This window comes from Nomascus leucogenys, chromosome 25, assembly GCF_006542625.1.
Source record: "Nomascus leucogenys isolate Asia chromosome 25, Asia_NLE_v1, whole genome shotgun sequence".
Classification (NCBI taxonomy): domain Eukaryota; kingdom Metazoa; phylum Chordata; class Mammalia; order Primates; family Hylobatidae; genus Nomascus; species Nomascus leucogenys.
Window position 1 is genome coordinate 29,605,062 of NC_044405.1, and position 13,574 is coordinate 29,618,635.

The 13,574-nt window shown below is 42.9% G+C and overlaps 1 protein-coding gene across 6 annotated transcripts in view; it reads right to left on the reverse strand.

Annotated features, from left to right (window-relative positions):
- UBE2G2 (ubiquitin conjugating enzyme E2 G2) overlaps positions 1–13,574 on the reverse strand; it is a 35,459-nt gene that overhangs the window by 12,604 nt on the left and 9,281 nt on the right. For 5 of the 6 annotated variants that reach the window (XM_003277378.4, XM_003277380.4, XM_030806282.1 and 2 more), the window contains 2 exons: positions 6,545–6,580; positions 6,405–6,450 (listed from right to left, as the gene is read on the reverse strand). The exons of the other annotated variant lie outside the window; for it this stretch is intronic. In XM_003277378.4, the coding sequence (XP_003277426.1) occupies positions 6,405–6,450; positions 6,545–6,580 (82 nt within the window). The remainder of the gene's footprint in view (positions 1–6,404; positions 6,451–6,544; positions 6,581–13,574) is intronic. 6 annotated transcript variants of the gene reach the window in all.

Consider the following 13,574-nt stretch of genomic DNA (forward strand, 5'->3'; position numbering starts at 1 on the left):
TCAAGCACTTGGTCTCCACCAGGATGACATATTTGACCCTCACCCCCACAGCAGGGCCCTGGCTCTGGTCTAAACCCAGAGATCCCCTGTGTTTCCTTTCTGTTTTGTGGTGTTCTAGGCACTCCAGGCGATGCTCAGATAGATAACCAATGCTAAGAACTGCTGGGAAGAAAAGGGGGAACATTTCCGTTTTATGAAATCGTAGTGGGGCAAATAGAGCTTTTGCTCCATCTAATTATTTTCATAGTTAAACCTGCCCAAAAGGCCGCTACAGCCACACCCTAATTATTTTTTGCAATATAGATGTTTCTTAAAATTTTTAAATCCAATATATTTGAACTATAAAGCGTACTAAAAAAGTTCAACAATTATAAGAACTTTACAGTATATTCTAACATAGACAATCACTTTTACAACATAAACTTTGACCTTATTTAACTAGGAAAATAAGTTAGCCTGGCGTGGTGGCGGGCGCCTGTAGTCCCAGCTACTCGGAGAGGCTGAGGCAGGAGAATGGCGTGAACCCGGGGAGGCGGAGCTTGCAGTGAGCCGAGATTGTGCCACTGCACTCCAGCCTGGGCGACAGAGCGAGACTCCGTCTCAAAAAAAAAAAAAAAGGAAATATAAGAATGTTGGAAAGTATTCAAATACAGAAGTATATAAAATAAAAAGCAAATACCTCCCTCACTCCCCCTCCCAAAATCACCTCCTTGAGGTAACCAGAGTTAAGTTTGGTTATTGTTCCAGCTTTTCTCTGTGTGTGTATAAATTCACATACTCTGATCTACAATACTGGATTTCTAAAAATTCAAATGTATCATGGCATTGCTGAGAATTTTAAAACAACTAAATAAATGGAGAGACAGTCCATGTTCATGGATTAGAGCACCTCAGTATTGACAGGATGGCAATATCCCTCAAACTTATCTAAAGATTCAGTGTAGTCTCAATCAAAATCCCACCAAGCATTTTGTAGAAATTGACAAGCTGACCCTAAAATGTAACGGAAATGCAATGGCCCAGTAAACAATCTTGAAAAAGAACAAAGTTGGCAGACTTAAATTTCCCAATTTTAAAACTTACCATGAAGCTACAGTAATCATGACAGTGTAGTAATGGCCTAAGGAGAGGTATTGATCAATGGAATGCAATTCAGAGTCCAAAAATAAATCCTTGCATTTATAGTCAACTGATTTTTGACAAAGGTGCCAAAATTATGCAATGGGGAAAGAACTGTCTTTTCAACAAATGGTGCTGAGACAACTGGATAACCACATACAAAAGAATGAAACAGACTCCCACCTAACTCCATACATGACACTAACTCAAAATAGATCAAAGGCCTAAATGTAAAAGTGAAAAAACACAAAACTTCTACAAGAAAACATAAGAGAAAATCTTTGTAACCTTGGGTTATATACAACACCAAAAGCATGCTCTATATAAGAAAAAAAATGCAAAATCGCACTTCATCAAAATTAACAACTTTTTAGTTTCAAAAGACTCTATTAAGAAAACAAAATGGAGAGTTGCAGATTGGAAGAAAATATTTAAAAACCCTATGTCTAATGAAGGACTTGTATCAAAATATATTTAAAAAACTCTTATGTCCCACCAACAAGAAAACAACCTAATATAAAAATGGGGAAAAGTCCTGAAGTTCACCAAAGAAGATACACGAATGGCCAATAAGCCCATTAAGAAATGCTCAACATCATTAGTCATCAAGGAAATCCAAGTCAAATCTGTAAGGAGACCCCACTTTACACCCACAAGAACAGCTGTTATCAGACAACAGCAGTGTTGGTGTGGAAGTGGAGAAACTGGAATGCTCATACACTGCTGGTGGGAATGCAAAATGGTGAGCTACTCTAGGAAGATAGTCTGACAGTTTCTTAAAACATTAAATGCAAATTTACTCCACACCCCAGCAATTCCACACCTATCTGGTCTAGAGAAATGAACTCCATGTCCACACAGACAGTGTGACATGACAAGTGTTTACAGCAGCATTGCTCAAAAGAGCCCAAAAGTAGGAAGCCCAAATGTCCATCAACTGGGAAATGGAAAAGGAAGGAGCTGCTGATACATGGTGTAACATGGATGAATCGCAAACATGTTCTGCCAAGTACAAGGAGCCAGGCACAGATGATGAGACAATGTATGATTCCACACATAGGAAAAGTCAGAAAAGGAAATCTATAGTCAGAGGAAAGAGTAGGGATTGCCTGTGGGTTGGAATGGAAACGGACTGCAAATAGCCGTAAGACTCTTTTTGGAAATGTTCTAAAACTGGATTGCGGTGATGAGTACAAAACTCTAGAAATTTACTAAAACCACTAACTTTTATACTTAATGCAGGTAAAACTTACAGTATGTAAATTATCTCAATAAAGCTGTTTAGGCTGGGTGCCTTGGCTCCTGCCTGTAATCCCAGCACTTTGGGAGGCTGAGGCAGAAGGATTGCTTGAGGCCAGGAGTTCGAGACCAGCCTGGGAAACAGAGCAAGACCCCATCTCTACAAAGCATTTTAAAAACTAGCTGGGCGCAGTGGTGTGCACCTGTGGTCCCAGCTACTTGTGGGGCTGAGGTGGGAGGATTGTTTGAGCCTGGGAGTTTGAGGCTGCAGTGAGCTGTGATCAGGCCACTGCACTTCAGCCTGGGTGACAGAACTAGACCATGTCTCCATAAGAAAGGGAGGGGCGGGGAGGGAAGAAAGGAGGGGAGAAAGGAAGGGAGAGAGGAGAGAGGAGAGGAGAGGAAGGAAGGACGGACAGACGGTTCCGGACCTATTATTCTAGAATCTGCCTTTTCCATTTATATTGTGTACATCTTTCCACGCCAGGATAAAAATTCCACCTGAAGTGTTTTACAGCTACGTGGCATTACTCTATATAGATGCTCCATAAATTATGTGGAACAGTGATGCTTCCTTTTTTATTATTACTGCAATGAATGTGGCAATAACTTCTTCATATAGGGATCTTTGTAACACTTTTGTTGAAGAAACTGCTATGGTGAGATTACATACAATACAAATTATAAACACCTATTTTATTATCTCAGGTTTATTTTAGCAAGGCATAATACTGGCAAGAGATGCTCTGTGACAGGCTTCAGTCAACAAGAAACCTGGACATAAAGGGAGGCTGCTGTGCCCCTGACACTTGCCCCCAGTGTGAGAAGGGCTCCTGGTAGAAGAAGTGGCAGCCTGGGAACCCTCAAGCTGGCTGCCGTGAGCCAGCTGGAGAACCTGAGAGCATCCATCCACCAACTGGGCCCCAAACACATCATTCAGTAAAGGAAGGTCCTTCTTATTTCACCACAGCCTCTAGAACCACTGGTCTGGGGAGGTGACAGCAGTCAGGCATGAACCAGACAAGAAGGTCACCAAGCCAGCTGATTTAGGAATGCTGGGGCAGGACACAGAGGACAGCAAGGGCCAAGGGATTCCACGTCTTGTCCGGCCACTGGGGATGAACAGCTATCAAGGGTTCCTTCTGTCCTACATAAGTGCATCAATGAAAGAGGGCATCCACCCTCTCTGCAGCTACACCCCCGTCACCGTGGCTTAGTGGCAATGGGGTCACAGGCCATGGACCCTAGAGCTGGGTAAGACCTGTAACCATGTGTCTAGAAGATGCTGATAAACCTCTCTGTTTTGATCCAAGTAAGTCGAAGAGAGGCAAAGTGACTGGGCCAAGAGCAGCAGGCCATGCTAGCAACCACAGCCACGGTGGCCACATCCCCTGGTGTGCCGCCATCCCAGCCACACTCGATTTGATCCCAGGCTCAGACTCCACCTGTTCTTCCAAGGTAAAGATTTCAGTGCATCTTTGACATGTCTGCAGCCTCAGACAAGGGCCCTAATATATAAAAGGCACTTAGTATTTGTTGCTTAGATATCTAAAACGACATTTTCTTCACCGGCCCTTAAGGCAATCACAACAGCAAAAACCAACAGCCATTCGACTTCCGTGAGGCAAGCCCGGGTTTTAGAAATACTAGGGTAGAGAGGCGGCCCTGGAAGCCATCAAAGAATAAAGAGAAAAAGACGAAACTTATCACCAAGGAGCAAAGACTTAGCCAGATGTCTGCCAAAATAGCAGGGTGAGACAAATCTATGGGAGGACAGTTAATTCCCTAATAGTCGTTCTAAGTGCACTTGTAAACGGCCTCTTGTTTGTGAAGGGTCTGGAACAGAACCAAAACCCACAAACTCACCAGGATCTTCAAGCAGGGGAATTCCAAACTAATGCAAAAAGCCTTGTTCAAACACAAAAGTGCTCTACCTAAAAATAGTTCTAATTACTTTTTAAGACAGGTTTTCAAAATATTGGTTTAATTTTATACTGTTTATTTAAAATTCGTAATAGTTACCCTAATCAATTTTTAACAATGAACATTTTTTTAAAACCACACTGGACGGCTCAAGTGTTCCTTTAATGAGCTTCCAAATAGGCCTACTGAGGAGCCAACATCCCCCAAATACTGCAGACCCGACAGGCGCCTTCAACCTCTACACATAAGACAGGCCTCCCGCCACTCTGCCCTGCTGGCATGAGTGCAGGTGCGCCTGCGTTAACACATGAAACAAGCAGGTTACACATCAGTTCATGTATATGATCTCCTGCTTCTACAGAAATAAAAAGAGCTGCCCCAATATAAGTACACAGCCCCACAGTCCACTAATGAGGACAGCCCAGACTGTGGGACTCGCCATCCATCTCATAACTGCCTTGGGGGCCACATTACACACAAACACAGATTCCAGAAACCTTCGGACACAGAAAAAACGTGTGCCATAGGCCCAAGCAATTAGGATATTACAAATGATCAGGAAATGGCAGGCGTGCTGTACCATCTGAATAGCGTTTGATGATTTTTTTAAAAACATTTTGTTTATCCAAAATACTAATTTTCATATCAATTTAACCTCCACAGACAACACTTAGCTGCAATCTGTTTCACAGACCAACCCATAGAACATTAAGAATTAATGTGATCCAAGCAACTGGCAAATTCCAAAAGCATAATGAAGTTTAAGGTCACATCAAGCCAGAGCTCACACTTCTTTCACGGCCCTCACTTTTCCGGTCCTTGCCCTCTAGAGCACTTCTCAATGCAACAAAATCCAACCCGAGACCTTGCTGCAAATTAAAAGACCTCACTAATGAGAAAACAGACTGGGCTTGGCGCGGTGGCTCACACCTGTTATCCCAGCACTTTGGGAGGCCAAGGCAGGCGGAACACCTGAGGTCAGGAGTTGGAGACCAGCCTGGCCAACATGGGGAAACCCTGTCTCTACTAAAAATACGAAAATTAGCCGGGCACGGTGGCAGGTACCTGTAATCCCAGCTACTAGGGAGGCTGTGGAAGAATCGCTTGAACCCAAGGGGCAGAAGTGGCAGTGAGCCAAGGTCATGCCACTGCACTCCAGCCTGGGCAACAAGAGCGAAACTCCATCTCAAAAAAAAAAAAAAAAAGAAAAAGAAAGAAAATGAAAAGAAAGAAAACAGAGACTGATTACAAATTTCAACTTCCTGGCCGGGCACGGTGGCTCATGCCTGTAATCCCAGCACTTTGGGAGGCCGAGGCAGGGGGATCACATGAGGTCAGGAGTTCAAGAACAAATTTCGACTTCCTAAATTTTATTTAACCTCACTTTGCTGAAAATACACTAAGAATGGCCAAAAACTGCACATCTAAGGTAGAAAGAAGAAAAAGCAAAGTGAGTCAAGGCCACAGAACACTCTAAAATCAGGGGTCCATGTGTTTCTCTTTCCAAGCAACGTCACCCTAAGTGTAATGCCATGAATCCCAGAACCACACTGCTCACTTACTAAGCCATGTCTTGGGTCAGAAAGAATGCAAGGCCAACAAGCCCAGACAAGGCAACAGAAAAAGGAGAAGCAGCACAGGAAGATACGAAGTGGGAGGAAAGGAGAAGAAAAAGAAGTCCTGGCCCAAAGCAGGGCAGGCGAGGCTGCGCTAACATGCCTGGCATGGTCAGACACATCTTTGAGGACCCTTTTCTCATTAAAATTTCAGACCTGTAGGGACTACTTTTGGAAGCCAAAGCCACCTACACCATTTGAGGTTATTTTAACCACGATCATACAACATTCCAAAATTACCACCTTAAAACTCTCAAATATATAATACAGATATTACATAATTATAACTAAACCTTTGATTGGCTCTAAGGAAACACTCGGTTCTTTTGGATCAACACTCAGGTTCTCTGCTTTCAGACCAGCAGCCTAGACGAGAGCTGGGCATTACTGGAGAACTTAGTCTTTTTTCCAGCTGATGCTTTTGGGCATAGTCACACTGGCTGATGTGATTCTTACATCTGACTCCCAGCAAAGCCCTAAAAACTAGTACAACTAAGATTAACTTACATGATCAATGCCTCCCATTCAAAAAAATTCTCTTCATTCATGGGGCCTGTAGGGTGAGAAAAAATTTCACAACATTTTAACTTTTAAGGAACTTTGGCAATTAAAAGTAAATTATAAGGAAGTTAACTTTGGTACCTTACCTGCTACAATTCCTTCCGGAGGATTCAGTGTTAATTCTATAAAATTAATAAGTAAAACCATTACCAAACAGAATAAATGTTACATTGTCATTTTCACAAAACACCTTTACAAAATATATAAGCCTATAAACCATAGAATATGCATATTAACAAGTGAAAATTCTGTTTGCCCAAAGTGAATACCTAGTACAATAACGGTTCTGATAAAGACTACACAAACAGTTTTTTGTTTTTTTTTCGAGACAGAGTCTCACTCTGTCGCCCAGGCTGAAGTGCAGTGGTGCGATCTCAGCTCACTGCAAGCTCTGCCTCCCGGGTTCATGCCATTCTCCTGCCTCAGCCTCCCAAGTAGCTGGGACTACAGGCACCCACCACCACGCCCGGCTAATTTTTTGTATTTTTAGTAAAGACAGGGTTTCACCGTGTTAGCCAGCATGGTCTAGATCTCCTGACCTCGTGATCTGCCAGCCTCGGCCTCCCAAAGTGCTGGGATTACAGGCATGAGCCACCGCGCCGGCCCAAATAGTTCTTTATACCAACAAAACATAGACTTTTCATTTTTGTTTTTACAAATGCAAAAGCAAACATAAGGGGTAAACTGGCTGGAGTGCAGTGGGCAGAGTACTGGGGAAATTAATAAAACAGTAAGCAAACATACAGAAAAAAAAAAAAATCAATGAAACCAAAAGGTGGTTCTTTGAAGAGACAGAAAATTAATAAATCCTTGCCAAATAAATATAAGGACTGAAAAAGAAATAAAACTCATTATTCACAGATGCTATATCCATATACACAGGAAAGCCCAAAAGAATCTAAAGATAATTAGTAAAAGTGAGTTTGGCACAGTTGCTGAATATAAGGTGTGTATATATATATATATATATATATATATAGAGAGAGAGAGAGAGAGAGATATAAAGAGATATATATAAAGATATATAAAGAGAGATATATATAAAGATATATATAGAGACATATATATAAAGATATATATATAAAGAGACATATATAAAGATATATATATAAAGAGACATATATATAAAGATATATATATAAAGAGATATATAAAGATATAAAGAGATATATATAAAAATATATATAAAGAGATATATAAAGAGATATATATAAAGATATATATATAAAGAGATATATATATAAAGATATATATAAAGAGATATATATATATAAAGATATATAAAAATGCAAACAATCAAGAATAGCCAAGACACTATCTTTAAAAAGAATAAACAGAGGGCCGGGCGCGGTGGCTCACACCTGTAATCCCAGCATTTTGGAAGGCCGAGGCGGGTGGATCACCTGAGGTCAGGAGTTCGAGACCAGCCTGGCCAACATGGCGAAACCCCGTCTCTACTAAAAATAGAAAAATTAGCCGGGCGTGGTGGCATGCACCTGTAGTCCCAGCTACTTGGGAGGCTGAGGCAGGAGAATCACTTGAACCCGGGAGGTGGAGGTTGCAGTGAGCGGAGATCATGCCACTGCACTCCAGCCTGGGCGACAGAGCAAGACTCCATCTCAAAAAAAAAAAAAAAAAAACAGAAAGCTTCATCTATGAGTTACCAAGCCTTCCTTACAGAGCTATGGAAATTAAGGCAACGGAGCACTGGCTCAAAGTTGAATTGAACAATGGGGCAGAAGAGAGAACCCAGAAGCATACCTGTGCCAACACAGACCCTGACTCGAGGGAACACAGAGCTATGGCCCAGAGGCAAAGGGCAGTCTTTTCCATGAATGATGCTCATCTCTAAGACAAAAAAAAAATCAAACTTTCCCCATCTCACACCACATATAAAAATCAAAATAGGTAAGAAGAAAAATGGAGGCAGAGTTGAACAGAGCCACTGCCAGAGTCAACACTCTGTGGTCCAAACGCCTGTGTCCCCCAAAAATTCCTATGTTGAATCCTAATGTATGTGGTATTGGGAGGTGGGGCCTTTGGGAGGAGATTAGGTCAGGAGAGCAGAACTCTCATGAATGGAGTTAGTGCCTTTGTAAGAAGAAACGAGAGATTTGCCTCTTGGCCATGTAAGGGCACAAGGAGAAGACAGTCATCTGCAAACCAGGAAGACAGCCCTCACTGGACTTCCCAGCCTCCAGGATTGGGAGCAATAAATGTTTGTTGTTTAAGCTCCCTGGTCTTTGGTATTTTTTTACAGCAGCCTGAACTGACTAAAACAGACGGCAAATAAGCACGTGAGAAAATGCTCAACAGTGTGAATCATAAGGTAATGCAAATTAAAACCACAATAAGATACACCTCAATAGCTTCAGCATTATCAATATCTTTAGTCACAAAAGAATGGCCAAAAGCAAAGACTTAATCTGCCGGCAAGTTTAGCAAGTAGATCTCTCATGCACCACTAATGGGAATGCAAAATGGTTTGGTTACCCTTTGGGAAAGAAGTTTGACCATTTCTACTAAAATTAAATATATACTGACCCTAAGACCCAGCAATTGTACTGGGTCTTATGTTGCCATAGACTTTTGTGTGAATGTTCATAGTAGCTAAATTTGTAATAGCCCCAAACTGGAAACAACCCAAATGTCCATTGATATGGTTTGGCTTTGTGTCCCCACCCAAATGTCATCTTGAATTGTAATCTCCAGGTGTTGAGGGAGGAACCTAGTGGGAGGTGACTGGATCATGGGGGCAATTTCCTCCATGCTGTTCTCATGACAGTGAGTTCTCATGAGATCTGGTGGTTTTATAAGTGTTCGAAAGTTCCTCCTTCACTCTTCTCTCTTTCTTGCCACCTTGTGAAGAAGGTGCTTGCTTTGCCTTCGGCTTCTGTCATGATAAGTTTCCTGAGGCCTCCCTAGCCATGTGGAACTGTGAGTCAATTAAACCTCTTTCCTTTATAAATTACCCAGTCTCAGGGAAGTTCTTATAGGAGTGTGAAAACAGACGAATACAGTAAATTGGTATCAGGGGTACTGCTATGAAGATAACCTGAAAATGTGGACGCAACTTCGGAACTGGGTAGCAGACAGAGGTTGGAACAGTTTGGAGGGCTTAGAAGAAGGAAGATGTGGGAAAGTCTGGAACTTCCTAGAGACTTGCTGAATGCTTTTGACCAAAATGCTGATAGTGACATGGACAATGAAGCCCAGGCTGAGGTGGTCTGAAAAAAGACATGAGGAACTTCTTGGGAACTGAAGCAAAGGTCACTCTTGCTATGTTTCAACAAAGAGAATGCTGAGATTTTGCCCCTGCCCTAGAGATCTGTGGAACTTTGAACTTGAGAGAGATGATCTGAAATTGGAACTTGTGTTTAAAAGGAAAGCAGGGAATTAAAGTTTGAAAACTTTGCAGCATGACGGTGCAATAAAAAAGAAAAACCCATTTTCTGGAGAGAAATTCAAGGCAGCTGCAGAAATTCACATAAGTAACAAGAAGCCAAATATTAATCGCCAAGACAATGGGGTAAATGTCTCCAGAGCAGCAGCCCCTTCCATCACAAGCAGGGAGGCCTAGGAGGGAAAAATGGTTTTGTGGGCCAGGCCCAGCCCCGCCGCTACTCTGTGCAGCCTTGGTACTTGGTGCCCTGTGTCCCAGCTGTTCCAGCTCCAGCCATGGCTAAAAGGGGCCAAGGTACAGCTCAGGCTGTTGCTTCAGAGGGTGCAAACCCCAAGCCTTGGCAGCTTCCACGTGGTGTTGGGCCTGTGGGTGCAAAGAATTCAGTAACTGATGTTTGGGAACCTTCACCTACATTGCAGAGGGTGTATGGAAACGCCCGGATGTCCAGACAGAAATCTGCTGCAGGGGCAGGGCCCTCATGGAGAACCTCTGCTAGGGTACTGGAGAAGGGAAATGTGGGGTTGGAGCTCCCAGAGTCTCCACTGGGGCACTGCCTAGTGGTGCTGTGAGAAGAGGACAACCATCCTCCAGACCCCAGAACAGTAGATCCACCAAGAGCTTTGCACTGTGCACCTAGAAAAGCCGAAGACACTCAATGCCCACCATGAAAGTAGCTGAAGGGGGTGGGTACAGGAGGGCTGTACCCTACAAAGCCACAGGGGTGGAGCTGCCCAAGACCATGAAAGCCACTCCCTGTATCAGTGTGCCCTGGATGTGAGACACGGGGTCACAAAGGAGACCATTTTGAGCTTTAAGATTCAATGACTGCCCAGCCGGATTTCAGACTTGCATGGGAGCCTGTAGCCCTTTGTTTTGGCCAATTTCTTCCACTGGAAATGGGAGTATTTATCCAATGCCTGTATTTCCATTGTATCTTGAAAGTAACTAACTTGCTTTTGATTTTACAGGCTGCTAGGCAGAAGGGACTTACCTTGTCACAGATGAGACTTTGGACTTGGACTTTTGAGTTAATGACGAAATGAATTAAGACTTTGGGGGCCTTGCTGGGAAGGCATGATTTGTTTTGAAATGGAATGGTTTTGAAAGGAACATGAGATTTGGGAGGGGTCGGGGGAGAAATGATATGGTTTGGCTTTGTGTCCCTACCCAAATCTCACCTTGACTTGTAATCCCCAAAGTGTTGAGCGAGGAACCTGGTAGGAGGTGACTGGATCATGGGGGCAGTTTCCCTCACGCTGTTCTCCTGATAGCAAGTTCTCAGGAGATCTGATGGTTCTATAAATGTGTGGCAAGTTCTTTCTTGGCTTGCTCTTCTCTCTCCTACCGCCTTGAGAAGGGGTCTGTTTCCCCTTCTTCCATGATTATAAATTTCCTGAGGCCTTGCCATTTATGCAGAACTGTGAGTCAACTAAACCTCTTTCCTTTAAAATTACCCAGTCTCAGGTAGTATCTTTATAGCAGTATAAGAACGGGCTAATATATCGATTAACCATTTAATGAACCCACAACCTTGTGTAGAACAAGGCCTACCCAAGGAAAAGTTATTTCACTCAAAATGCCACTAACACCTGCTGAGAAGCCCTGATCCAGGGAACAGAGGTCCTGAAGAGACCTAAGTGCTGTCACAAGGGTGTGCTGACACCCAGAAGTGAGAGGAGGCAGAGTGGCAAGGAGGGGCCAGCAAAGCAAGCCAAAGGCAAGTGCTGGCCCCAAGGGCCAAGTGCATTAAACATTTCAGGGGCAGATGGGAACTGAATGTGAATGAGGTCAAGTACCAAGCCGACTAAGACCTTGGATTTCACAAGACACACCCTGATGGTCTCCCTCTGTGTCTCTTCATGTGGAGCAGATCAGGAGAAATAACCACAGAACCTAATTTGCCAGGCTTCCTACACCCAGTCATCTAAAATCTAGTCCTATTCTTGTGTCTCGAGCCAAACCGCCTAATTATAAGAAAAAAATAACAGATTAAGGCAGACAGACTGTAAACTGCTAAGCAGGTGGGGTGCGGGAGAAACACAATGTCAGTGGGCAACTAAGTAGAGGCCTGGCAGCAGAACACACAAAAGTTTTACAAATCACTTTCGTGGGACCATGAAGAAGAGCTCGTACCAAAGAGAGCTGGCTTTATTCTTCATCTGGAGTTCCCCTTTGGCACTCCCCTGTGTGACACCCTCCCTTAGGGAGGGGAAAGGGTGGTCTAAAAACTGCAGCTCCAGACCTGCTCCTGGCGATGCAGGCTCTGCACAGAGACCTGCCCGGGTGTGCGTTGGCCTTCCCGCCAGCTTTGTTATTCAACAGTGGCCTCTACTGGTCAATAAAGAATTACAGCAAATGAGTTCAGAGGCTGGAGGGAATGGTTCTGGACACTTGATTTTTTCCATTTTGTTTTTTGCTTCCAAAGCATATACGTGCGTACACAAAATAATATACAGTTTCATGTTTACTGATAAGAAACAAGTTCAAAAAAAGAGACGAATCTTAGTATCAGGGAAATTTTCAGAGGCCATTCCTTGCCACTTAAAATGGCTTAACAAATAGCTACCACCACAAAGTGAAATATAAATTTAACCTTTGACCCAGCAATTCCATTTCTAGGAATCCATCCCACAGATAACATTGGTGAAGATAAAAGATGTATACACAGGCTATTCATTTCAGGACTATTTGTAAAAACAAAAAGAAATTAAAAAGGACTCGAGTGTCTATCAACAGAGGACTAGTCAAATTATGATACATATACCAGTGGGGTACTTTGCAGCTATAAATACCTCTACCTGCTAGTACAGAACAAACTTCAGGACATATTACATGAAAAAAAACAAGGTGGAGAAAAGTGTGTAACTAGGGCCTTTAATGAGGTAATTAAAATTAATGTGGTCATTAGGGTGGACCTTAATCCAATCTGACTAATGTCCTTTTAAGAAGAGATGAGGACACAGGCATAGAGGACAGGGCCTCAGAAGAAACCAGCCCTGCCCTATCACTGATCTTGGACTTCCAGCCTCCAGGACTATGAGGAAATACATTTCTGTTGTTTAAGCCGCGCCCAGCCTGTGTGGTAGAGCAGCCCTAGCAAACACAGTGCTGAAACAACTGCACTGCCATTTACAAATAATTTACAAATAAACCTTGGCCTTTATGTCACACCATATGGAAAACTTTGATATGGATCCTAAACCTAAATATAAGAGCTGAAACTATAAAACATCTATCAGAAATCATAGGAGAAAATCCTACTGCCACCTGATGTTTGGCAGTTATTTCTTAAATATAACACAATAGCAAGAAATATTTTTAAAGTCAATAATTGAATTTTATTGAAATAATAAAAACTCTCCTTTTTTATTTTTTATTTATTTATTTTTTGAGACGGAGTCTTGCTCTGTCACCCAGGCTGGAGTGCAGTGGCGCGATCTCGGCTCCCTGCAAGCTCCACCTCCTGGGTTCACACCACTCTCCTGCCTCAGCCTCCTGAGTAGCTGGGACTACAGGCGTCCGCCACCATGCCTGGCTAATTTTTTGTATTTTTAGTAGAGAGGGGGGTTTCACCGTGTTAGCCAGGATGGTCTCGATCTCCTGACCTCGTGATCCACCAGCCTCGGCCCACAAAGTGCTGGGATTACAGGCATGAGCCATTGCGCCCAGCCAAAGAACTAAAACTTAAAAAAATCAACACAGTTTTAAAAGAA